Source organism: Equus caballus, chromosome 1 (genome assembly GCF_041296265.1).
Source record: "Equus caballus isolate H_3958 breed thoroughbred chromosome 1, TB-T2T, whole genome shotgun sequence".
In the NCBI taxonomy this organism is placed as follows: domain Eukaryota; kingdom Metazoa; phylum Chordata; class Mammalia; order Perissodactyla; family Equidae; genus Equus; species Equus caballus.
In genome coordinates this window covers 65263367-65289250 of record NC_091684.1, presented here as the reverse complement: position 1 = coordinate 65289250, position 25884 = coordinate 65263367, and the positions used below count along the sequence as shown (strand labels likewise).

Here is a 25884-nt window from a genome sequence, read left to right as displayed (position 1 = left end):
CTCTCCTCTGAACCTAGTATCATCTATTTAATTGCTAGTCAGCATCTCTATTTGAATGTCTCATCTCATCTGAGACCTAACGTTTCCAGAATTGAATATATTCTATATTCTTAAACCACGTCTTCCACCATTGCACTGTTGGCAATGCCATCCTTCCCACTGGTCAGACTAAAATCTTTGGAGTCAACCTCAGCTCCTTTCTTTTTCTCATGTACCATGTGCAATTCAGCAGGAAGCTTCCTCTTGGTTCAATTTTCAAAATATGCCCAGAATCAGAGCACTTCTTATCACTTCTATTCTTCCTACCAGATCCAAACCACCATCATCTATCTCCTAGAGTATTACACTAGCCTCCTAACTGATGTCGCCACCCTGCTCTTTTCCTCCTCCACTCTAACCTATCCTCAAAAACATCTATCCTGAACAGTCTTCTCAAGCATGAATCAGATCCCCGTCACCCCTCTGCAAAAATCTCTCCATGATGTCCAGTCTCATCAGAATAAAGTTCTTACAAAGGTCTGTAGGTCCCAAGCAATCAGGTTCCTGTGACCTCACTATCTCATCTTGTAAGTGCTCCTCTGCTCCTTAATGTCAGCCACACTCTTTTTAGCTATAGGGGTTTTGTGCTTACTGTTCCCTCTGGCCAAAGTGCTCTTCCCTTTGGCTGCATGAAGTCCCTCCATCAAATCCTTCATGTCTTTGCTCAGTGTTAATTTCTCAGTGAGACCTTTCTCTAAAACATTAGAATTGTATTTTTAAAAAGAGATTAGAAACAAACTTTCAGTTGAAGTGTAATATACAAACGTAAAAGTGCGCATCCAGTAAATGGACAGCTTGTTAAATATTCACAAACTTAACACCCCCATGTAACCAGGACCCAGATTAAGAAACAGTACATTGTCTGTACCCCGGGAGCCCCTGTTTTTTTATGTCATGTAACAGCATATGTGTGGGTGTGTTTCTGGGTTCCCTTGGGGAGTATTGACATTTCCACAATGTTGACTTCTCCAGTCTATGAATATGAGATATCTCTCGTGAAAGGATGCTTTGTGATTCAGCAATTTTCCTGGCAAATGTAGGAAAGTCAAGAAGAAAGTGAGTAAGCTCATAAATTTCTCTGGGGCTTCTGAAAGTCCCTACAGGGAGTAGATGTCCTACTTCACCATGTTCTCTAGGAAGGATCTAGATGTTCTCCTTGGCTTCATGGGGTGAATAAAGTTTCCAGGTGAAAAAACATCAGAATTGCATTTTAAAAATTTGCATCGCTCTCTCCTCCACACCCTGTACATCCACATCCTTATGTCCTTATCTACCCTCCTGGCTTTGTTTTTCTCCGTGGTGTTGTTTCTTGCCGCTTTTCCCTGAAACAGTGTAAGCACTGTGAAGCTTAGGTCTACTTGCTGAATCCCCAGTGCCTAGAATAGCACCTGACTCATAACAGGTCCTCGATAAATGTGTGTTGAATAAATGAATTAATAAATTGGCCTCAGCCTAGCCTGGCCAGCCTTTGTTACAGACAGCTCGGTGGGGCCAGGACCAGCAAGAACTTATGATTTGGGGTGATTTTGGTGCTGAAAACTTCCTTTGCTACTGTACATGGTTCCCTTGCCAAATTAAAGAGCTTTGACTCCATGTAGAAACTTGAAATGCAAAGCTTTGTAATCCTTGGCGAGGATGCGTGGAGGCTGGTTAGATTTGGTTATAAACCATTTGGACTGCCAGAAAATCCAGTCAATGTGTTGTTTAAATTCACAAATCAAAATAAATACTCATGAATTGAAATGAATTTGCTAAACCTCAGTGTGCCATTTGGGTCAATGTCATTGTCCATCCTTTTTTTTCTTATTCAAATCTCATTAGCTAGCAGCTCTGCCTGCCTCCCCTAATGCTGTTCACCCTGCCCAAGATGAGCAACACCCACCTGAAAGCAGAGCAACTTCCCTGAAAACAATTTCAAATGGAGAGAGAATTAATCCATGAAGTATTAACAAGGATTCCTTTCCCCTCTGGCCCTGGTAATTTCTAGAACATTGAATTAAGGAGTTCTCAGACCTTTACAAATTCTCTAGGCAAACATTATTAGCAGAGAGAAGCCCATACAGCATGTTAGAAGATTGCCAGAAAATGTCAGTGAAATTTCTGAATAAAATAAAAGAAATTGAAACTCCACCTCCCCATTTTCTCCTCTTCTCCCTCCCTTCCCATAGCATGATTAGAAAGTCATTTCATGTGTCTTATATGTTTGCTCAATCAAAGGCAAACATACATGATTGATGGTGACAGGGAACACATTTAACTCATTATTCTTTACTTTGCAGCAAAATGATTTGTGTAAACTGTCTGCCTAACATTAAAGGTAAAACAAACTTAGAAATCCCAAAATGTTATATTTTTCTCTAATATTTTCCTTTTGGTTTTATAGCTGTAATCACATATGGATTCTTTTATTTGGCTCTTGGCATGGACTGAACAAAGAAGAAGGCAGCACAGAAAAAGATTATGTAACGTACAAACAGAGCCCTGTGCCCAGTGAGGATGGAGCCACAGAAGCTGCAATGGCCAAGACTCAATATGAAAACCAGGAGAAACTGCCATTCACCCTGGTCCTTATCAGCTGGCAAGACATTGTCACTAATGTGAAATGAGGCCCTCTTGACCGAGCCTCTGGTCAAACATAAAAATGAGCCATTTCAGAGATTATTGGCCTTTAATTGTGTGCACTTCTGAGTCCATCTGGGCATCCACAGGCTGAGTCCTCCTGGCCTAGCCCTCCTTCCAGTTTTCAAACTTAGGTTTTATGGGTGCCACCCACCATTGGTGATTTTTCAAGCAAAAATCTGAAAATGTTATTAAACCATTAGTAATAAAATCTCTGACTCCCTTATTGAACCTATTGGTTGTCACTGCCCTAGAGTGATACCAAATGTAAATCTATGCCCAGAGCAATGATGAGGAACCTGGGACTTTGAGGGGACTATTCTACATATCTAGGGGGTGCAAAGCAGGGAGCCACCATTGATTCAATACAGTGGATATTTTGTCAGGGACTTTAAAATTATAATAGTACCCTAAATTTGCATGGCACTTTACAGTTTATAAGACATAAATTTTTACCTATATTATTTTCTATTTGACCAGATACACAAGCATTTTATTGAATATCACTTGGGAAACATGCCTAATTCAGAGTAGCTGCCATCTCTCACTCTTCCTCATTTGTAGAGTTGGAAGAAATAGGAGGAAGGGAAATAGGAAGTTGATTGACTTCTGGTTGCACAGCTGGATGGGAAATGGGAGAGTGAGGGCCAGAACTCCACTAGATCATTGAGTTTTTAGCTCTATCCTTTCCCCACCATTAAATGTTGCTTCTGCTAGAGAAATGTCTCAAATGTAAACACTGCTTGGTTTTGTATTCAAATCAATAGCTTCTAAGAATAGAAATCACTTCGCAATATTTGTAAAAGTAGCATCCTAGGTTTCCCCAGCTGTAGCAAACTCTGTGATATAAAAATTAATATATTTTTCAAAGGTAGGAAGTACAGATATCTGCCACATTCCCTCCATGGTGCCTTAGTCTGAAAAAGACCCAGGCAGTGCTGTCTTCCTAGACCGTAATGCCTTGTCATGGGCAGGAATTTGTTGCTCACGTCGTCTTATAATTGAACAGGGCAGAGAGATGATGACCCACTTGCTCAGGGCGATGTAAGAAAGCTAAAAAGCTTAAGGAAGGATTGAGTGGGTCAGAATACAGTATGGCGGATTTCCAACATGAGCAGGGAGTGATGCCGAAGGGTTAGGCAGCGCTGATCAAAGGAAGGAAGGAATGAACATGTGTAAGGGGAAGAAGAATGGCTGATCCTAATCCTGGCAGGCTCCCTCTGATCATAATAAAACATTCACGTAACTCAAACAACTTGGGCACACGTGGTAGAGCTTTGAATTGGGATGTCCTGTAGATTAGTAGGGAAACCTAGTTGTGTTTACTTCTGGCCGTTTTCCATTATAGGAACATGCTCACAGTATGTGGTCCCACTGAGTCAGAAGTAATTTCAATTATTGTCTGGATATCTCCTTTAATTGTTTTTAAATCAATTTACAGTAAAATTGATTGTGTGTCTGTGTGTCTGTAGCTCTTTGCCTTTTAACACATATGTAGAGTCGTGCAGTCACCACTAAAGTCAGGATACAGAACAGTTTCAATACCCCCCAAATTCCCTCACTTTGCAGTCATGCCATCCCTGCACCCCCAGCCCCCTAGCCCCCGGCAACCACTGATTTATTCTCCATCACTATTGTTTTGTCTTTTTGAGAGTGTCTTGTAAATGAAATCATACAGTGTGTAACCTTTTGAGACCAACTTTTTTCACTCAGTACAAGTCCCTTGAGATCCATCCAGGTTATTGTGTATATCAATATTTCATTCCTTTCTATTGCTGAATAGTATGGCTTTTATGGATGTGCCTGGTTTGTTTATCCATTCTTTCCCTCAGTGGCATTTAGGTTGTTTCCAGTTTGGGATGATTATGAATAGAACTGATAGAAATATTTGTGTAGAAGTTTGTGTGGACGTAAGTTTTAATTTCTCTAGGGTAAATACCTAGAAGTAGGATTGCTGGATTATAGGGTAAGTGTATGTTTAAAAGAAACTGCCAAAGTGTTTTCCAGAATGGCTGTACCATTTATTATTCCCACCAGCAATGTATGAGAGTTCTCGTTACTCTGTATCCTTGCTAGCACTTGGTATTACTGGTATTTTTTATTTTGTCCTTTCTAATGGGTATGTAGTGGTATCTCATTGTGGTTTTAATATATATTTCCCTAATGGCTAATGATGTTTAACGTATCTTCATATGCTAATTTGTCATCTGTATCTCCTTTTTGGTGAAGTGTTTGGCCTATTATTTTTAATAGGCTTTGTTTTTTAAAGCACTTTTAGGTTCACAGGAAAATTGAGTGAAGATACAGAGAATTCCCATATACTCCCTGCCCCTGCACATGCAGAGCCTCCCCATCGTCAACATCTTTCACCAGAGTGGTACATTCGCTACAGTTGATAAACCTTCCTCCACTCTCGTCTCTGGCAAACGCTGATCTTTTTACTCTCTCCAGAGTTCCGCCTTTTCCAGAGTGTCACGTGCTTGAAGTCATACAGTTTGCAGCCTTTGTGGATTAGCTTCTTTTACTTAGTAATATGCTTCTAAGTTTCCTCCATGTCTTTTCATAACTTGGTAGCTCATTTCTCTTTAGCACTGAATAATATTCCATTGTCTGGATGTACCACAGTTTATTTATCCATCCACCTACTGAAGGACATCTTGGTTGATTCCAAATTTTGGCAATTATGAATGAAGCTGCTGCAAACATTTGGTGCAGGTTTTTGTGTGGATATGTTTTCAGCTTCTTTGGTTGAATACCAAGATGTGCAATTGCTAGATCATATGGTAAGAGTATGTTTAGTTTTTCAAGAAATCACCAAACTGTCTTCCAAAGTGACTGTACTATTTGCATTCCCACCAGCAATTTGGTGGTGGGAATCCTTGCTGGCATTTGATGTAATCAGTGTTTGGCTCATTTTTAAATTGGCTTGTTTGTTTTTTACTGTTGAGTTTAAAATTTCCTTATATATTCTGGATATCTTGTTGGGTATGGGATTTGGAAATTTTTTCTCCCAGTTTGTAGCTTGTGTTTTCATTTTCTTAACACTGCCTTTTTGGATAAAACTTTTTAAATTTTAAAATTTGGAAGGTTGTCTCAAATGTTAAATATAGAGTTTCCATGTAACCTAATAATTCCACTCTTAGGTATTTACCCAAGATACCTATGTATTAATACCATATGTATTAATTTCCCATGGCTGCTATAATACATTACCACAAACTTAGTTGCTTAAAACAGCACAAGTTTTTCTCTTCCTTTTCTGGAGGCCAAAAGTCTGAAATGAGTCTCACTGGCCTGAAGTCAAGGTGTTGGCAGGGCTGGTTCCTGCTGGAGGTGCTCGGGGAGAATCGGTTTCCTTGCCTTCTCTAGTGTATGGAGGCTGCCTGCATTCCTTGGCTCATGACTCCTTCCTCACATCGTTCTGAGCTTTTGCCTCCTAAGTCACATCTCCTATTTCCTCTTTTTAGTCAAATCTTCACCTGCCTCCTTCTTATAAGAACACTTGAGATTACAATTAGGGCCCTCTTGGATAATACAGAATAATCTCCCATCCCAACATCTTTAACTTAATTATATCTGCAAAGTCCTTTTTGCCATACAAGGTAACATTCACAGGTTCCAGAGATGTAGGGCATGGATATCTTTGGGAGCCATTACTCAGTCTACCATAATCTGCTCTCTGGCCCTCAAAGATCCACATTCATCCCACATGCAAAATGTATTCACTCATCCTAACATCCTTAGAAGTCTCAACCCTGAAGTACCAATTCAAGTTCAAAGCTTCATCTAAATATCATGAACTCAAAAGTCCCAAATTTCATCATCTAAATTATCTAAATCAGTTATGGGTAAGACTCTGGGTATGATCCATACTGGGGCAAAATTCCTTTCCATTTGTAGATCTGAAAAACTAGAAAACAAGTATTCCGCCTCCAAAATATAGTGGTAGGGCAGCCATAGGATAACAGTTATAGGCATTCCCATTCCAAAGGGGGGAAAATAGAAGGAAGAAAAGAGCTACTGCCCCCAAGTACCTTCAAAATCTAATCAAACAAATTCCTTTAGGTTTTAAGATCTGGGAATAATCTCCTGTGGCTTCAAATTGGCATTAGATAATGTGATTCCTCCAAATGTATTCTTTTTTAGAATTGCTTCGGCTATTCTAGTGTTTTGGCCTTTCCATATAAATTTTAGGATCAGCTTGTCTATATCTACAAAAAATCCTACTAATATTTTGGTTGGAATTATGTTAAACCTACAGACCAAATTAGGGGGCATTGGCATTCATGAACGTGGATTCCAATCCATGAACATTGACTCTCTATTTATTTAGATAACCTTTAACTTTCATCAGTGTTTCGTAGTTTTCAGCAAACAGATTCAGTATATTTCTGTTAGATTTATATGTAAATATTACATTTTTTTGAGCTATTGTAAATGGCATCTTAAAAAAATTCAGTTACCAATTGTTCAGTTCATTGGTGGTACGTAGAAATACACATTATTTTTCTATGTTGACCTTTTATCATGCAACCACACTGCACTGGCTAGCACTTCTTGCAAGGTATTGACTAGGAGTAGTGAGAGAAGACATCTTTAATTTGTTCCCACTCTTGGGGGAAGATATTCAGTGTTTCACCATTAAGTATAATGTTAGCTGTAGATGGCCTTCTTTTGAGCTTGAGGAAGTTCTTTTCTGTTAATAATTTGATGAGAGTTTTTCTCATGAGTGGATGTTGAATTTTTCCAAATGCTTTTTGTGCATCAGTTGATATAAGCATGTTGGTTTTCTTCTTTAGACTGTTAATATGGTGGGGTTAGTTTCCTCTTCTAGCTTCTTAAGATGAAGCTTAGGTTATTTATTTGAGACTCTTCTTTTTTAACATAAGCATTTAATGCTGCATATTTCCTTCTAAGCACGCTTTAACTGCATTAGCTGCATTCTGCAAATTTTGATATGTTGTATTTTCATTTTCATTCAGTTAAAAATATTTTATAATTTCACTTGAGACTTCTTCTTTGACCCATGGATTATTTAAATGTGTGTTGCTTAATTTCCAAGTATTTGGAGATATTCCTTTCATCTTTCTTTTATTGATTTGTGGTCTGATTCCATTCTAGTTAGGGAACCTACTTTGTATGACTTCAATTCTTTTAAATTTGTTCAAGTGTGTTTTATGTGATCTATCTTGGTGAATGTTCCATGTGAGCTTGGAAAGAATGTGGGTTGTGCTGTTGTTGGGCAGAGTGTTCTATAAATGCCAATTAGAGCCCGTTGGTTGATGGTGGTGTTCACTTCTTCTATACCCTTGCTGATTTTACGTCTACTAGTTCTACCCATTACAATGAGAAAAGTGCTGAAGTCTCCAACTGTAATTGTGGATTTGTCTATTTTACTTCTGTCAGGTTTTGCCTTGTGTATTTTGAAACTCTGTTAAGTATATATACATTTGGATTGTTGTATTTCTTGGTGAATTGACCTTTTTATTGTTATATATTGTCTTTAATATCCTTGGTAATTCTCTTTGTTCTGAAGTCTAGTAGTCTCCAGATCTGATATTAATAGACCCACTCAAGCTTTCTTTTTGATTAGTGTTTTCATAGAAAAAATATATCGTTTCTCATCATTTTTTGTTTGAACCAAACTATAACTTTAAATTTTAAGTGATTTTCATGTAGACAGCTTGTTGTTGGGTCATTTTTAAAAAACCCATTCACTGAATCTCTGTTTGTCAAAAGGTGTGCTAGACTATTTATCTGTAGTGTAATTATTGATATGTTTGGATTTAGATCTAATATTTTGTTTCCTCTGTTTTAGTTCTCCTCTTTCCTTTATGATTTTGGGTTATTTGAATGTTTGTAGTATTCCCTTTTATTTACAGTGTTTCTTTATATAGTTTTCTAACTGGTTGCTCTTGGCACTGTAATGTACATACTTAACTTTTCAAGTCTACTTACCTCTTCAAGTGTAGTGTAGAAATCTTACCAACCTATAGCTTTCTTTATTTTCCATGTTTTATGTTACAGTTGTGTTATATATTACATCTATACATTGAAAACTCCATCAGACAATGTTATAAGTTTTTGGTTTCAACCATCAAACATTTTTTTAAAGAACTCAGTAGAAGTATTGTCTTTTTGTATTTGTCCTATTTCCCATTTCTATTGTTTTTTCTTCATTTCTGATGTTCTAATTTTCCCGTTGGCATCCTTTCCATTCTGACTGTAAAATTTCCCTTAGCAATTCCTTCAGAGTAGTCTCCTGGAAACAAATATTATTTTTCCTCATCTGACAATGTTTTTATTTCACCTTCATTCCTGAAGGACATTTTTAGTGGATATAGAATTCTAGGTTGACAGTTCTTTTCTTTTGGTACTATAAAAATGTTTCACTTCCTTCTTGCCTCCATTGCTTCTGATGAGAAATCTATAGCCATTTGAATTGTTGTTAACTGTAAGTAATGAGGCATTATTCTCTGGTTGCTTTCAAGATTGTTCTTTTTGTCTTTAGTTCTCTGTCATTTGATTACAATGTGTTTGAGCATTATTTCTTTTGTTTTTTCTGCCAGGGATCACTGAGATTCTTGAATCTCTAGGTTTCTCTTTCGTGGAATTTGGGAAGTTTTCATTCATTATTTTTTCTGCACCATACACTTTGTGCTCTCTTTCTGGGATTCCTATAACACAAATGTTGGGCCTTTGTCTAATGCACCACAGGACCCTAAGGCTCTAGTTATGTTGTTTTTTCAATCTTTTTGTTCCCTCTCTGTTGTTCAAATTGCACAATTTATATTGATCTAACTTCAAGTTCAATAACTCTTTCTTCTATCATCTCCATTCTGCATTGAGCCCATCCACTGAGTGTGTTAATTAGTGTATTTTTCAATTCTAGAATTTCCATATGAGTTTTATTTTTATTTATTTATTTTTTTGTGAGGAAGATTGGCCCTAAGCTAACATCTGTTGTCAATCTTCCTCTTTTTTTCTTTTTTTTGCTTGAGGAAGATTGTTGCTGAGCTAACATCTGTACCAATCTTCCTCTATTTTATGTGGGATGCTGCCACAGCATGGCTTGATGAGCAGTGCCAGGTCCACACCCCAGATCCGAACCTGTGAACCCCGGGCTGCTGAAGCAGAGCACGAGAACTTAACCGCTATGCTACTGGGTCAGCCCCAGTCTTTTTTTTATCTTGTTTTTTTTCACTAGGGCTTTCTGCCTTTCAATTCTTTACAAAAGTGCTATTCCTTAGTTATTGGAACATTTTATAATAGCTGATTTAGGCCCTTGTTAGATAATTCTAATATTTGTGCCGTCTAGGCATTGGATACAAGTTGAGATTTTTCTTATTATTTATATGTCAAATAATGTTTTATTGTATCCTTGACATTTTGATTATTTTATTACGAAAGTCTGGACCTTGTTTAAATCTTACAAAAATGTTAATAATTTTATTTTGGCATGTAACTGGCCTGTATGATTTTAGGCTGCAAGTTCTGACAAAGCTTCTGTGGATTGTGATTCGAATGGTAGTTCAGTTTTCAAAGTATTGGCAGTGCTGTTTGGATCTGTCCCACATCAGCCCGAGACTGGGTGGTAGTCTATATTATAGTTTAGTTCTAAAATCTATATATGCTGTGTAGGGTCACTTCTCTCCATGGACAACTCAGGGTGAGCCCAGGGATTCACAAACAATTGTAAGGAGCTACTTTCCCAAGTCTTCTTTCTCTGTGATCTCCAGGGAACTTTCAGTTTCCGTGGGACCTTCCTTTTTATCCTCTGAACAGAAAGCTGGGGCTTTAGTTACCCTGCTTTGCTGTACACTTCCTGATACTGTGCCTTTACCTGGGGCAAACCAGTGGGAGGACAAGGAGAGATAAAAAGCAGCAGGGCCTTGCCCCATTCTCTTGGTGCCTCAGATTCTCTAGCCAGAGAAGGTTCTTTCACCTCCTTTGATCTCCTTCCACCTCCCTTTGCCACTGCTGCTACTGCTACCACTGGATGCCTTAGGGGCGAGGGTACAAGAAAAGAGTAGAGAATAAAAGAGAAAAAAGAGAAACTATGATTTCCCCCCATTCTGTTTAAGTGCTAGGAATTCACCCTACTGGTCTTTGAGCCAGAACGAGAGCTTCTCTTGGAGCTTTCTCTGTCTACACCCTGGTCCTTACTTACAGGTCTGGGATGCCCTAAGGTCAAGCTAGAGGATACAAGAGGAAAAACAATGGCAAGCTCACTGCTGATTTGGTGGTGCTTCCAATTCTGGTCATTTTCCCCAGTGTGCCTGCTACTATTTACTTCTCAGTCTTCAAATTGCTGCTCCATGCATTCTGTCCATGTTTAATAGATGCATGTTTAATAGATGAAAGGTATGGGGTAGTGTGCTTATGCTGTCTTATCCAGAACCAGAAACCCAGATACGATTTTAGAAGCCATTTTCTATGTTTGTCCTTTATAGCAGGACTAGGGAGAATATTGCCTCCAAGGCAGTGTCATCATCATCGTGTCCTTTTAGCATATTCAATAATCATTTCTCTTTGGGGGGAGTTTGAGATAATCCGCCTTTTCATCAGAGGCTATGAATAACATAATATGGGAAGCCGGGTTACAGTGGAATCCTTTGCCTCTCCTGGTAGAACAATGTGAGGTGGCTGTTTCAACTTCACACTCATTTGGCTGATTTAGAGAAACTTTGGGACACCAGTAAAATGATGCTGAGATCAATTTAGGCATCCATCTGCCATCCTGAAAAATGACATGTGACAAAACCTGTCAACTGGGTATAATTTTTGTAGTTTTTATCATTAACTGCCACATGTATTTCACAGTAAGAAGAGTGATGCAGGCCCACTGGTTAGGGTTTCAAGTTCAAAGAAATACAGATTTCCTGCCTCAGTGCTGTGCTTTGTGTACACTAGGGGATGAGAAGTAGGATGGGAAGTGGATGGAATTAATTAACCTATATGAGTGAGAGATAGCACTTCTTCCCTTTTCCCCATACCGTGTCAGTAGGAAGGGTATCTCTGCCCACTGAGAAGTAACGTACATCTCTGTGCCCACTGACCTTGGTGTGCAAGGTTGCACACTTTATTGTCAGTCTGCCAAGAGAAATCTGTGTTTATTCCTAGCCTCCCTATTTATGGTGCTGCTTTTTAGGACAATGGATTTAATCAGTTTCTCCTTTTTCTAGACTGTGACAAAATAAACATCATTTTTTACGGAGTTTCTGTTGGTTTCTTGTTTTAGTTAAAGTTTTGCAGTGAGAAGGCCATTTCTTTCAGTGGATGGGTATTTTTTCTTCTCCGTGAATAGATGAGTGAGGAAAGACTAGTGAGAGGGGAATATGTAGTGCCTGTTTCAGAACTGGATTAGGTATTAGACTTGATTGTTGGAAGATCTTGGATGGTGTCTCCCTATCTAGATATATCCATGGACCACTATGTTATCCAAATTTGTCAGCACAGCCCTCACTCTTCACATTTGTGAAATGTGAAGGAAGTTGTGTAGCTGTGCAGCGGGCAGAAGGATGGGGTAGGGGAAGAGTTCTAAGACTCTGATGTAGGACATGATTTGTTGTAAGAACTTGGACTGCCTACTCAATTTTCCTGAGCTTCCTGTTCACCCACTGTAAAAATTGGAAGAGCCTAGAGGGCCGTTGGAAAGATTACCAGTGTATGATAGCACCTAACCCCCTTCTTCCCTCTCAGGAGTGGGTGGTACTGTTTGAGTTTCTATTTTTGATGAGACTTGAGACTGGGTTAGGATTGCGTCACTGGTGGGAGAAGGTAGAGCGATGGGCTTAATATAAAACCATCCTATAGGATGGCATAAATGCATCCCTCCCTATATTGCTTGCAATTTTGTGTTGCCAACATCTTTGTAAATAACTGATTTTGGGGGAAGTCCCTGGAATTCTTTGTGGTGAGATACAGAGCTGGCAGAATTTTCGGCCTGGATGTGTTTTCTTGGGCAGCAGCATTGTTCATCAGCCTAAATGACACTGGTTCCCTCTGCCCCTTCAAAATTTCTCTCAAAAATCCACCTCCTACCCCCAGAGCTAGAAGATTTTATCTGCACATACAGGTGAAAGCTGAGTGCATCTGTCTGGCTTTTCCTGGACCTCTGCAGTGAATGGATGACTGTTCTTTCTCATGTGTAATGAAAGCCCAATGAGCAAATGCAGCCGCGCCCAGGACAGAGCCCTGCAGTGGCAGTGACTGGAAGGATGAATGGCTATGTGCTGGAGTGAACACCTGTGGAGGACTCAAAGACAGTAGCAAACTCCTGGGGCCTTCCCAGGATTGAAATGTGCTATTGACTTGAACTTGCTCATGGGACCAGTGAGGAGAGGGACAGAGAGATGTCTCCCTACCCAAACAGGATCATCACAAATCCTCTCCTTCTTCTCATCTCAGACCAACTGCAGGGTGAGGGCCAGCCTGGCAGTTTTCTGGGAACATTGAACTATAGTGAGTGCTAAAATCTTCCTAGAAGTGCAACAAGGAGAGAAATGTGCCTCCTAGAGCTCTTCTCAGGGGCCTTAAAGTCCATGGTTGGAATGAATGCTTTGGTAAACTATTTGGTATGGGAGGGACGAGTTAGTTTTTCCCAAGAGGTATGTTCAAGTAACAACAGATGTTTTCTTTTCTTTTCTTTTTTTTTTGAGGAAGATTAGCTCTGAGCTAACATCTGCTGCCAATCCTCCTCTTTTTGCTCAGGAAGCCTGGCCCTGAGCTAACATCCATGCCCATCTTCCTCTGCTTTATATGTGGGACGCCTACCATAGCATGGCTTGCCAAGTGGTGCCATGTCCGTACCCGGGATCCGAACCGGTGAACCCCGGGCCACCAAAGCAGAACATGCGCACTTAACCACTGCACCACCGGCCCGGCCCCACAACAGATGTTTTCTAACTTGCCTTCTAAAGAGGGTGAGTCCACTTAACTGCAAGGCTTTGCTTTTACTGAGGGGAGTATTCAAAATTGGGGCCAGATTGAATTGCTGAGGGCAGGAGAGGCTGAGGGCTCTGACCAGTGGTCATTCTCCTCTTTTTTCTCCCCAACCAGTGCTCAGCCTCTCCTCCAAATACAAAATGAAGAAGTATTTTTAAAAATAATGTTTGAGGGGCTGGCCCCGTGGCCGAGTGGTTAAGTTCGCGCGCTCCGCTGCAGGCGGCCCAGTGTTTCGTTAGTTCGAATCCTGGGTGCGGACATGGCACTGCTCATCAGACCACGCTGAGGCAGCGTCCCACATGCCACAACTAGAAGAACCCACAACGAAGAATATATAACTATGTACCGGGGGGCTTTGGGGAGAAAAAGGAAAAAATAAAATCTTTAAAAAAAAAAAAAATGTTTGAACAAGCACCAGTTTATTTGCACATCTATCCTGTGGACCAAAGATGTGCCAGGTGTCAGCTCAAAATCAGTCTTGGAGGCAAGGCTGGAAACAAGAAGGAAAGCCATTTGCTAGGAAGGAGGATGAGAGGTAAGAGTAAAGTGTAGGGAGTCCCCAGCTGAGGAATGTGGACAAAAGTCAAGTCCAAGAACCAGAAGATGCTAATCCTGTCTACTCATCAGGGTTGCTGCCTCAGGGCTCCCTTCAGAAGGCCAGGCTGGGTCTTCCTATATTCACTTAAAGGTACTGTCCACACATGACCCTTCTCCTATTTTGGGAGACCATCATTTCTTCCAAATACTTAACTTTTCTCTTATCATCATATCTGTTCAGAGTGAACTTGCTGGCCACTGGGAAAGGAGGTGAGTAAGGAGGACCTCCAGAGAACACTGTTATCTTGTGGGGACAAACTCAAGCTGCTTAGTTTTTCGCTTCAGCACAGAGGATCATTTGATGATCAGTGATATTCCATGCTTTTCCAGCAGCAGCTAAGCAATAGGAAGCCATGAATTACAGGCCCAACATCTAACTGGCCTATGTTGCTTTGTATTAGCAGTAAAGATGTCTTCATCGTCACCATCACCGTCATCACCATCATCATCATCATCACCATCACCATGATCACCACCATCATCATTATTATCACCATTATCATCACCAACACCATTATCACCATCACTGTCACCATCATCATCACTCATTACTTATAATGATAGCTAACATTTATAGAACATCTGCACAGTACATGCTCAATAAACGCTATCTTTTAGTATGATTAAACCACAAGGGCACCTGACACATAGGAAGCACACAGCAAACATTAGCTATTTGCCAGGCACTATGTTAAGCACTTTATATACATCATCTCATTTCACTGCCTTCCTAGGAGGGAGGTACTATTGTTGTTGTCATTTTGCAGGTGATGGGAATGAGGCCTTGGAGAGGTTATACAACTTGGCCCAGGGGCACTCGGTGAAGCTGCGATTTGAACCCAAGCTTGCATGTGCTTCAGTACTTCTTACACTGCTACTGCACCTCAGGATCATGGCACCCCTTAAAAGGAAACTGCTCAGCCTAGCTAAACACCTCAGCAATTTATAGGCTACCCACTTTCAATCTCTGAACCAAATGTCTTTTTGATGAGGCCTAAAATCCATTCTAGGAAGTCACAGAGGGAAATTTCTGAAGTCATTTCTAACTTCCTGTGAAAATATTCTCTAGCTGGCAAGAGATTTTCCAGATAACAATGAATACACAATAAAGCGGGTGGCTCAGCCTTGGATACCTGGCTCACAAATAACCCATTTGGCTTCCCAATCACCCTGATACCTAAAACTAGCAGAATTTATGCTCATGGCTGGAATGGCTCTGTTCAGCCAGAAAGCAAAAGTTTATGGCTGAACCCTTTGCTCTGAAATGAAATCTAGTCTCTTTGGCTCGACTTTATTAGGCCGTATTGTACAGCGATAGGAGACATAAGTATCCAGAATCTGCTGTCACTAAAACAGAACTGAGTTGGCAAGCATTTTCATCCTCACACTCAACACTGTGTCCTAAAATGGGAAAGTTGAATAGAAATTAGGGATACAAATCAGGGCCATTTTCTGAAACTTTATTTTTAGGCGAATTAAATATAGCCATGTTCTTGTTCTCTCTTTACAAGCCCATGCTGAACTGGAGACTAAGCTATCATTGAGGTCACTTGATCAATGGAGAGAGACTGAGTAGATAAATCTGGACCCCTGAAATATTATTTAGACTAATTACCACAGCAACCCAAACACTTTGATACCCATCTTGTGCTTAATTATCTCCAAGCTTTCTCTGTAAGTGGCTCCAATATTTAGGGATACTCATGGAAAGCATTCTTTTTCATCTTTAACTCAAATCCTTTGGACTGCAATTGATTCCCTTTAATCTTGGGTCCTCAAAGGCATGATGGAGAATACTTGTTTCTTGTTCTTCTCTGTCTTTTGGAATAGCTCTTTGCTACTCAAAGAGTGGTCCATGTTCGGGCAGCATCAGTGTTGTCTGGGAGCTTGTTACAAATGCAGAATCTTAGACACCCCGCCTTGCCCCTGCTCCCCACCAGGACTACCAGCATCACAAACCACATTTTACTAAGACCATTGGGTGATTCACATGCACATTAGTGTTTGGGACATGTTGGACTCAGAGCTTGAAAGGACGTTTGTTAAGTAAGCCCTCAGACACACCCCTTGGTGAGAAATTATCCAGAGTGTTAACATCAGTGGATGTGGTGGGATTCTCACTAAACTGTCTAAAATGTTGAAGATTCTATAAAGGCATAGGCAAATTTCTAGTGGTTTATTTCCTCAAAAGCAAGTTCATAATTCCTGTGCTGATTCAAATACTTTACTTTCTAACTCATTTCCTCTTCTGCCAGTTCTAAATAGGTAGGTAGATAGATAGATAGATAGATAACCAATCATTGTTTCTGACCTCAATTTTAGAATTTAGGAGTGATGGAATTGCCAAATATAGCCTTTGCTGTGCTCAGTCTATTTCCTGTTGAATTGTTGTTCACCTCTACATTGGAATCCAAAAAGTGAAGATAAGCAGAAGACAGGGCTAAGTCTCATGGGGAAGACAGGAGAGTCACGAAACAAGGGAGAAAAGGGGCTCCTTTCCGCAGGGCTGGTGATGGGACTCCTAGTTCGTAGTTGGAAGGACTTCAGTTAGATTGGTGGTGATACACTAGTTTCTGAGAGTTATTTCTTTCAAATGCAGGCTTCTAAGTTATGGGATTTAGAATTTAGAAAAGCATAAGCTGCTTGCTAAGTAGCCCAAGATGTTCTGTGATAACAACATCTCCCAGAAAAATATTGCTCATAATAAGAAGTTTTCTGGAAAGTTTAAAAATGACCCAATTATATATGCTCCCTATTAGATCCCAAGAAAGCAGAGTTTTTCAGTATTTGCAGGCAGAAGTTGGTTCATTTCATGGTCTGACATTAAATGCTATGAAGTTATCAATGCTCACTTACGATTAGATGCCTGGAGAAATTGTGTTTGTTTCTTTGTGTCTCTTCTCCAGTTTTGTCTTGCTCAGTTAAATTCAACAAATATTAATTATTAATAACTATAATTACCTTATAAAGTAATATCCTGCTTGTTCTAGAAGATACAAAGTTGAGCACATCAAGGGAGGGGCTCATGTTCCAAACTCCACTTTATTGTAGTTCTCATCAGATGGCTAGAAGACTCAGATGCTGTGATGGTAGCTAACGATAACTAACATGTACTGGGTGCTTACTATGGGCCAGGTTGTGTTCTCAGCATCCTATATTGATCATCTCCTTTACCCCTCCCAACCTTCCTGGAGGTGGGCACAATTAGTGTTCCCAGTGAGGCAAGGCAGAACACATCAAGTTGGGAAAATGAGGGAAGGTCTCACGAGGAAGTGGCGTATGATGTGAACTTTATAGGAAGAGTTGGATTTTGACAACCGGAAATGGCCATAGAAAGATACGTTTCTACAGAAGATCAAGGGGAATAAGGCAGTGGAAGGGAGAGGAGGTTTTTAGATTAACATTGTCCATCTCCATGTTGGAGCAGCTGCTCCTTGAAATACAGGATTCTGAGACTAAGTACCATGTTTCCCCCTTGGAAATTTACAGTTCATATTAACATGTTAAATGCTCTAAGCATGGCCCTAAAAAATCCCCAATTTGGCTTCATTAAATCCAGTGCTTCCCAAATTTACTTATTCCTTTTGATAAATATTATTGAGCCACTACTATGTACTGTGCATTGTTCCAGGCACTAGAGATTCAGATAAAATTTTCTGCCTTCAAAATAACCCATAAAACCACCTCTCTACTCTCTTATGTGCAAGATAACACCTGTTAGTAAGTTCTCTCAAGCTTATTTTGGGAAATCTTAGTTGAGGATAATTCTTATCTACTGAAACTTGGGGCTAATTGTGGGAAGTAAGGTTTGTAAAATACAGTGGGACCAGCACAACTTCAAGTTCAGTCCGTGGTTAGTTGCAAGGAACTGTTTGTTAGTTATCCATGAAGAGATAAGTACAGACAATGAGAGTAAGTGCTTAGACGCTTTTATAGCAATTTGAAAGATTAATTTTATCTTGGTTGACTCTGATGGTAAACATTTGAGACTTATACTTTGTGTGTCTTGTCTTTTTATTTCTTTTTTTGGAATTCATTTCTGTTAGATTTTGTAGAAGTTTGAGCCTGCAAAAGAATGGATATTAGAAATAAAAACGAAACCCTGGTCCTTCACTTCCAATAGGCTGAGAAGCTCTGTCCTAGAAAATTCTGCATGCTGGGGGCTGAATTGTCCTCATGAGGATTGCTCGGCAGATGTCTGCTTGAGGACATTTACTTCCTGCTTGCTCTGCCCAGATTAGAATTATTTTTAGTGGTACTTTAAGGACCTTACTATTTGAAGCACAAATGAGAATGTTCTTAACTATTAGCAAGATTGCAAAACTGAAGTCCTATTTGGACAGGTAGGGACTAGGCCAATCTTTTGAAAGGTCTGACATCTTGAGCATAAATACCTCTTCCATGTTGGAGAGAAAAATAAGGAGAGGGTAGAAAACCTTCTACGTGTTGAAAAAAATACCAATTTCCTGCCACATAGGCAACACTTTCTTAGATAATTTCTAAATAATAATTATTTTTAAAAGTTCTCATATCACTCTTTCTGCTAACCCTTCCTTTAACCTTGGTTTCTCTGGCACTCTGTCTCTTCAGAAATAATCTGGTTTGGGGTAAAGTAGTGAGGAAAATGACTCGTATTCTAACACTTTTGCAGGTCTGTTAATCTCTCTTTGTACATCTCATGTGGGCTAATTTTTTCTTCATATTGGAAATGGAAGAAATCTGATGGAAGAAATCTCATTTGATAGTCTGCAGCCCACTAGTCTGGAATAAGAGATTTGGCTCAAGTCCACCCAAAATTAATCTTTGGAGTTGTTTGTTTATTCATTCAGAGCTGAAGCAACCAGTTATCTGGCATTCCCTCAAATCCCAACTGATTTGTTTTAATGGACATTGTCCTGAAGCCTTTGGAAAAGTCTGAGATCCTTTCGTCCATTCTCACATTCTGGAAAATGCAATCTGAAATAGGCCATAATTGTGGAATGCCAAATCGTAACGGAGCTCCTGAAATCCATTGCTGCTCTCGAAAGGGCAGCTGACCTGAGTCCACATCCAAGAAGTCCAGTGTTGATATGCAATTTGGCACAGAGAAGAAATATATTCTGAAAAGGTGCAAATCACCATTTGTTCCCCGTCTTTTCTGTCTCCTCCCTTGGTTTCAACTAACTTTATCACCGGTTTGCTCCACCCCTGGAAATCTGTGCAGTGAGACATTCTCTGTTCTGGCACCTGTGAGGACTTACACAAACAAGATGCAGGCGCTTCGTTTTTGAATTCCGTGAATTGATTTTAGGATTTGTAACTAAACTGAATAATGTTGAGGTGAGAAAGGGAGGGAGGAAGAGATAGCCACATGCCATTGGGCAAGTTTGTTAGCACTGGACCATAGAGGGAGATAAAGGGGGAGAGAGTCCAGGAAGCCCAATTATACTCAATTGTCCTTAACATTGTTCTTTCCAGCAAGAAACAATTAGATGCGACATTAAATCAGATTTTCCCCATGCGATTGAGAAATGGGGATAAATTACCCCATACATTTTAGTAACCAGCCTCTACGCTCTTCAGCCTAGAGCCCGTAAATGCTGATTCCGTGTTTATTATTGTAGTCAAGGGCTCGACACTTCCTGTGAGTATTCTGTCTTTTTTGTAGGAACATATTAAATGTTTTTATGGGATCTGAGGTATGTTGATCAGTTCATGTCACTGCATTCTGTTTTAGACTGTCACATTATAAAGGATAGTGACAATGTACTGTGTAATTTATATGTACAAATGTTCATTCACATGTGGCCAATTAATTCTTATTAAGCAGTTTTATGATATAAAACCGTGCGTTCTTTAGAGGAAGCATGTTAACTGAGAATTTGGATACATTTTTAAAAATTAGTAAATGCAATAAATACCTGATAATACAGTAGCCTCCTACTACCAGTTTGGGACAAGGTTAGTGTGTATATCACAACTCACCTTTGCTTATTGCAGCTATTAGCATAATGGTTATTGGTTTTTATAATTTCCTTTTAGTTCATTATTTTTGATGTGCATAATATGACATATATTTTGATTAAAACAGTGTGCTTGTTTTCAATTGAATAAGGATTGTTATATGCTAATCTTTGGAATTATTTACATGACTCCAGAGGTAGGGATGGACTTTTGCGAAATTATTTGGCTGTAATCAATACAGTTATTCAGACTCTTTGCTGGGAACAGAAGATGGTGGTTGTAACATATCCTAGCCAAGATGGTTGATTTTTTACATTCACAGGGCTGTTAGCATTAGAGAAACACAGTTTCACTCTAATCAGAGAAAGCATAAAAAATAAAGGGTGTCGTTATCAACCTACCACTAGTAACACATGCAGAATCTGGGATCAAGAAGGTGTTACTTTCCTGGGAGCCAAAGCTGATGTTTCTGGTTGGAAGGAGTCTTTGATGGATTGGTATGAACCATTTACTTTGGGGGTTGAACTAGACTGGTTGAAAAATTAGATAATGAAAGGTAGATAAATAAGACCATGAGAAGTGTAAACGAGCTAGCCCAATGGCTCAATTCTCTTTTCGCACTGAAGGTTCTGTGAGCATTTGATGAATAAGGACTTACAGCACACCACCTGCACATCTTTGCTGGATGCTCTTCTAAAGCAGCCGGAGTTTGATCTGACAGCCAAGGGAGAAATTGCTGCCTCAGGAAATGCTTCGCCTTTGACTGATTGTTGAATGGCTGGCAAATTAATTTTGGTGCCTTTCCCTAAGTCATTTTGGTCCCATTCTTTCATTTTTCTGCTGGGATGTGTGTATTTGCATTACAGCTAAAAATACGTTGACAACACAAATGTGGAGAACAGCATGTACTATTTTAGGAAAGAAGTTGTAGGCTAGGATGGTTCCATTTCATAGGATAGGAATGATGCTGTCATGCTCTGAGAGGGAGCCTGAACTCTCCTTTCAGCTCTACTCAAAATCCGTTTTACTTCTCAGTGAACGCTTACAAAGTCATGGGCTCCAGGGTTTAAGATTTTGAGTCATTGAGGGGCTTCTGTTCTGATATTTTCCCCTTAGGTACTTATATACAGCAAACCCTCCCTGCCCGCTAAAATCCTAGCACACCACTACCCTATATATTTACCTTGTCATCTCTAGCAAGAGGTATTATGGTGGGTGGTAAAGAACGTGAACTCTGGATCCTGTCTGTACCGCTAAGTGGCTTTGTGACCTTCAGTGGGTTACCTAACCTCTCTGTGCCTCTGTTTTATCATCTGTTAAAGAGCAGTCATAATGACAACAACTTGCTCCACCCTCTCTAGATCTCTTTGTTTACTGTCATTTTCTCCGTGTTAAGGCACAAATGTTTTAAACTCAACATATTTTACACTTATTTTTCCTTTCCTAAGAATGCATTTCATTACTGCGGACAAAGGTAAAAGTGACAAAGGTGCACTTTTGTTTTTGCTTTTCCAAAGTCAGTCAAAGTTGTCAAGGTTGAGATTTAGAAGGGTAAACCTTGACAGGAAGTGATCATTTAAGCACTCGCCTTGGGATGAAGGTTGACGGCCTGTTGCCTAAGTTTGTGACGTCCTACAGTGTCAGAAGGCTGGCTGTCCACTCCCTGACTCTCCTGGTGTGACGGCCTGTTCCTATGCTTGTTCTATTACAACTTGTCATTCTTGACCTTACGGATTAAAGAGTCTCAGTGTAATTATGATTATTGATTCTTCTGTTCTTCTGTTATAGATATGGGTTTAAAGATTTTTTTTGATTGTGGTAAAATACATGTAACATAAAATTTAACATCTTAACCATTTTTAAGTGTTTTCTTCAGAAATACTGTTAAAGATGTGGAAATCTTAAAGGGTTCTGCTGCTGAATTTAAACTCCTCAGCATGTATACAGCGCATTCAGTGCTACTGTATCTAGCACTGTAGACACCAACTGGGAATCTGCATACGGATGTGAAGAGGAATTTGGCTTTCTAGAAAAGTTCTATATATTTTTTCCAGTTTGTTGACTTTCAGTCCTCAAGCATTTCAGATCAGCCTCAAAGGCAAACTTGCAGAAAAAGAAATATGGGAAAAATCAGTGAAAGTCACATATATCTAGTCAGATATATCTTAGCCAGATACATCTGGCTGGTGCTTTTTCTGGCAAAGAGAAAAATATGGGAAAATAAATACCAGTTTAAATAAGATTTAATTGGTAATTAGAACAGGTCCTAAGATACAGAAGTATTTGCTGAATGAGTATAAGTATTTGCTGAATGAATGAATGAATGAATGAATGAAACAATCTTTGCTAATTCAAAATGAACATGAATAATATTGTTATCCTACAAAAAAATCTGTTTCTACTTAAAAAGTTTAATGATTAACTTTAGTAATTAATAAAATTTGATCTAAAGAGTAATTCCATTAGCACATAGAGACATGAAAATATGACCATAACTAAAAGAACCATATTAATTGAGGAATACCACCAAAATCAATAATAATGGAGATAAAGGTTCATATTTTCATTATTTTTGAAAATCAAGTGTAATATTTAAATAACACGTTATAAAAAGAACGTCTTTGCTAAAAGAATAGGCTAAATTCTTCCACTTTAACAATACTACTTGCCCATAAATATCTACTATAAGGATTTATAATTGGCAGTTGCTCATATAGTATCCTATCCACTGGTAAAACAAATATTTTCAGTTATTTACTAATGTAGACTAGGATTTTTTCAAATTAGTTAGAATTAATGACTTTTGCTTACAAAGTCAAGAATATCTTTTATTTGAAAAAAGTTGACATCTTATGATTCAAGGAAATTAAGAAGTTTGTGCTTAGCTAAACACATTGCAGTTAATTTTTAAAATCATACAGTTTAACAATAGAAATGGTTGAGTGCCTTTTTTTTAAAATACCGCACTCTGGGGAAGACCAATTTGTAGATAAACAACCCATACCCAGCAGCAGTGCATAGCTAATGTCTAACGGGTGGGAGTAGGTTAGAAGCAGCTCAAGCTAATGAAGTTAACCCACATAATCTAATCCCCCAGACTGAGCACAAAGCAGACAAATAGCATAGAAGCAGGGAGCATTCAATTTATTTCTAAATTATTCCTGGCTTTTGTATTGCAGAATGTCACCAAGTAGATGGTAGGTGTGCATTTCCCAGTGTTTCCAACTCTCTCAACTTCACACATTGCATTTCCCCTCATTGACTATTGGGCCACAGGCAAGATGACTTTTAATTCAATATCAGCACAAAAAATTGTAAAGAGACACTTTCTCTTGGCTGGGAAACTGCCTATCGTCTTCTCGCTAACCTCAGTAGAGGTGAACGTGGGAGGCAGCAGCTTGCAGAGACCCCAGGACCACACAGCCTGCCCGCCTGTCTTGGGAATCCCTGAGATCATCAGCATTCTTGTTCTTATTCACTTTATAATTTTTTTCTAATGTTATTTGAAATTTCCTGTCATTGGTGAATTCTTTTTTTTTTCTTGTTTTGTGGAGAAGAAACTTCTTCTTCCTTTTTTCTTTCTTTCTTTCTTTTTATTTTTTGGTGAAGATGATTGGCCCTGAGCTAACATCTGTTGCCAAGTCTTCTTCTTTTTTTTTTCTCCCCAAAGCCCCAGAAATTGTATATCCTAGTTGTAGGTTATTTTATTTCTTCTATGTGGGATGCTGCCACATCATGGCTTAATGAGCAGTGTGTAGGTCGGCACCCAGGATCCAAATTGGCAAACCCTGGGCTGCCCAGGTGGAGTGTGTGAACTTAACCACTCAACCACGGGCTGGCCCCCTCACTTTTTAGTTTTTAAAGATTGATTCTAATGTAAAATCCTTCCAGAAATGACTACCAGGAAGAAGGGTGTTGGGAAAACCAGTTGAACTTAATTGATTAGAAAAAAAAAAAAGCATTTTAATGATATTTGGGGTAAGATAACTCTGAAACTATATTTTACCTTTTGTGATATTCAAGGTGGAGTTGGAAAAATCTACTATTTTTTTTTCCAAACTAGAAATAGATGTATTGTTTCACTGTAATATCAAACAATGAAGAAATCTATAGAGAAAAAAATGTCATTTTACATCTCAGAGATAACAACTATTAGTATTTTGGTATAAAGCTTTCTAGATTTTTCTATGGCTTTACCAACATTCAGGTAATTATAGTATGTTTTAAAAGAATAGGATCGGACTATACGTACTAGTACTGTACCTTTTTACGTAATTTCCATATGAACAGGTACACATTTTCATCATAATTTTTAATTGCTTTTCTCTATTCCATTGAATAAACATACCATTTGTGGTTATTTCCAATTTTGCATGAATAGAAGGGATATTCTTATACATGTCTTTTATACTTGTCTGCTTGTTTCTTTGCTATGAACGCTTAAAATGGAATTGTTGTGTGAAAGACTATGTACTTTTATAAATTTTGATAACAATTGTAAAATTTCTTTCCAAAAACTTGTATCTATTTACCTGCCCACCAGCATTGTGAGTGAGCGCCCATGCCTCCACACCCTTGGGAAACACACAGGTTAAAAAGAGGTGGTGCCTTAGGGGGGACATACTTGTAGTCTATGAGTTTAGGGTCATGGAAAGCTTCATGTGGGCTGTGTAATTGTGTGCCTGGTTGCTAAAGAAGGTCACCATCACATAACCAGTGCATTCATTTGTTTACTAAATGGTATAACTCAAGTTTCCCTTTTCCATCCTACTGTCATATCTTAAACCCTCCTCTTGTGTTCTCCTTTAGATTGAGGAAGACACGTGGCAGAAGTACTACTTGGAAGGAGTCTCAAATGAAATGTACACAGAATATCTCTCCAGTGCCTTCGTGGGTCTGTCCTTCCCTACTGTTTGTGAGTAAGTGACCATTAACCATACGCTCTTTGGCTCTCAGGGATATTTAATGTGCCCCTTGTAGGACAGACATCCCACCTCTGCCCAGCACAGTTGGGGCACTCAACAGTTACTGAGGGTATCCTGTGTGCTCAGCCTTGTACGATGAGTGGGAAAGTGGGTCATTACATGGTCCCTGCCTTGGGGATTTCTGCTGGCCCTACATTTCCCTCCAGTCCTGAGAATCTCAGGCTTGGACGTATCATTTGTACGAAATTATGAACTGCAGTTTTCCTGCTTGTCTTGAATTATTCTCCTGCGACAGAGACTCATTTGTGAAGGGTGGCATGAACCCATGACTCTCTGATTTTACCAGGCCAAACCAATCTTGCTAACTCCTTGATGAAAGGGATTTTAATCTCTTTTTCAATTAAATCAGATCATAGAGACATCAGAGAAGCCACTGTTCAAAGTGTGTCCTCAATTTGCTGAGAAAATGTGGAACCAAATGTACAGAAGGAGGCCTTGGAAAAGTCCTTAGCAATTTGGCCCAACATGGACAACCACCGTGTTACAACAAGAAGGCTTGAGGCTGGCCCAGTGGCGTAGTGGTTAAGTTCGCCCACTTCACTTTGGCGGCCTGGAGTTTGCTGGTTCAGATCCTGGGCACATACCTACACACCGCTCATCAAGCCTTGCTGGGGCGGCATCCCCCATAGAAAATAGAGGAAGATTGGCACAGGTGTTAGCTCAGCAACAATCTTCCTAAAGCAAAAAGAGGAAGATTGGCAACTGATGTTAGCTCAGGGCCAGTCTTCTTCACTAAAAAGAAGAAGGCTTAACT

General features: G+C 39.4%; 1 protein-coding gene across 26 annotated transcripts in view; it reads left to right on the top strand.

Annotated features, from left to right (window-relative positions):
• Positions 1-25884, top strand: part of KCNMA1 (potassium calcium-activated channel subfamily M alpha 1) — a 719202-nt gene that overhangs the window by 520287 nt on the left and 173031 nt on the right. For all 26 annotated transcript variants that reach the window (XM_023645924.2, XM_023645920.2, XM_070263813.1 and 23 more), the window contains one exon: positions 24955-25064. In XM_023645924.2, coding sequence (XP_023501692.1) covers positions 24955-25064 — 110 coding nt within the window. The remainder of the gene's footprint in view (positions 1-24954; positions 25065-25884) is intronic.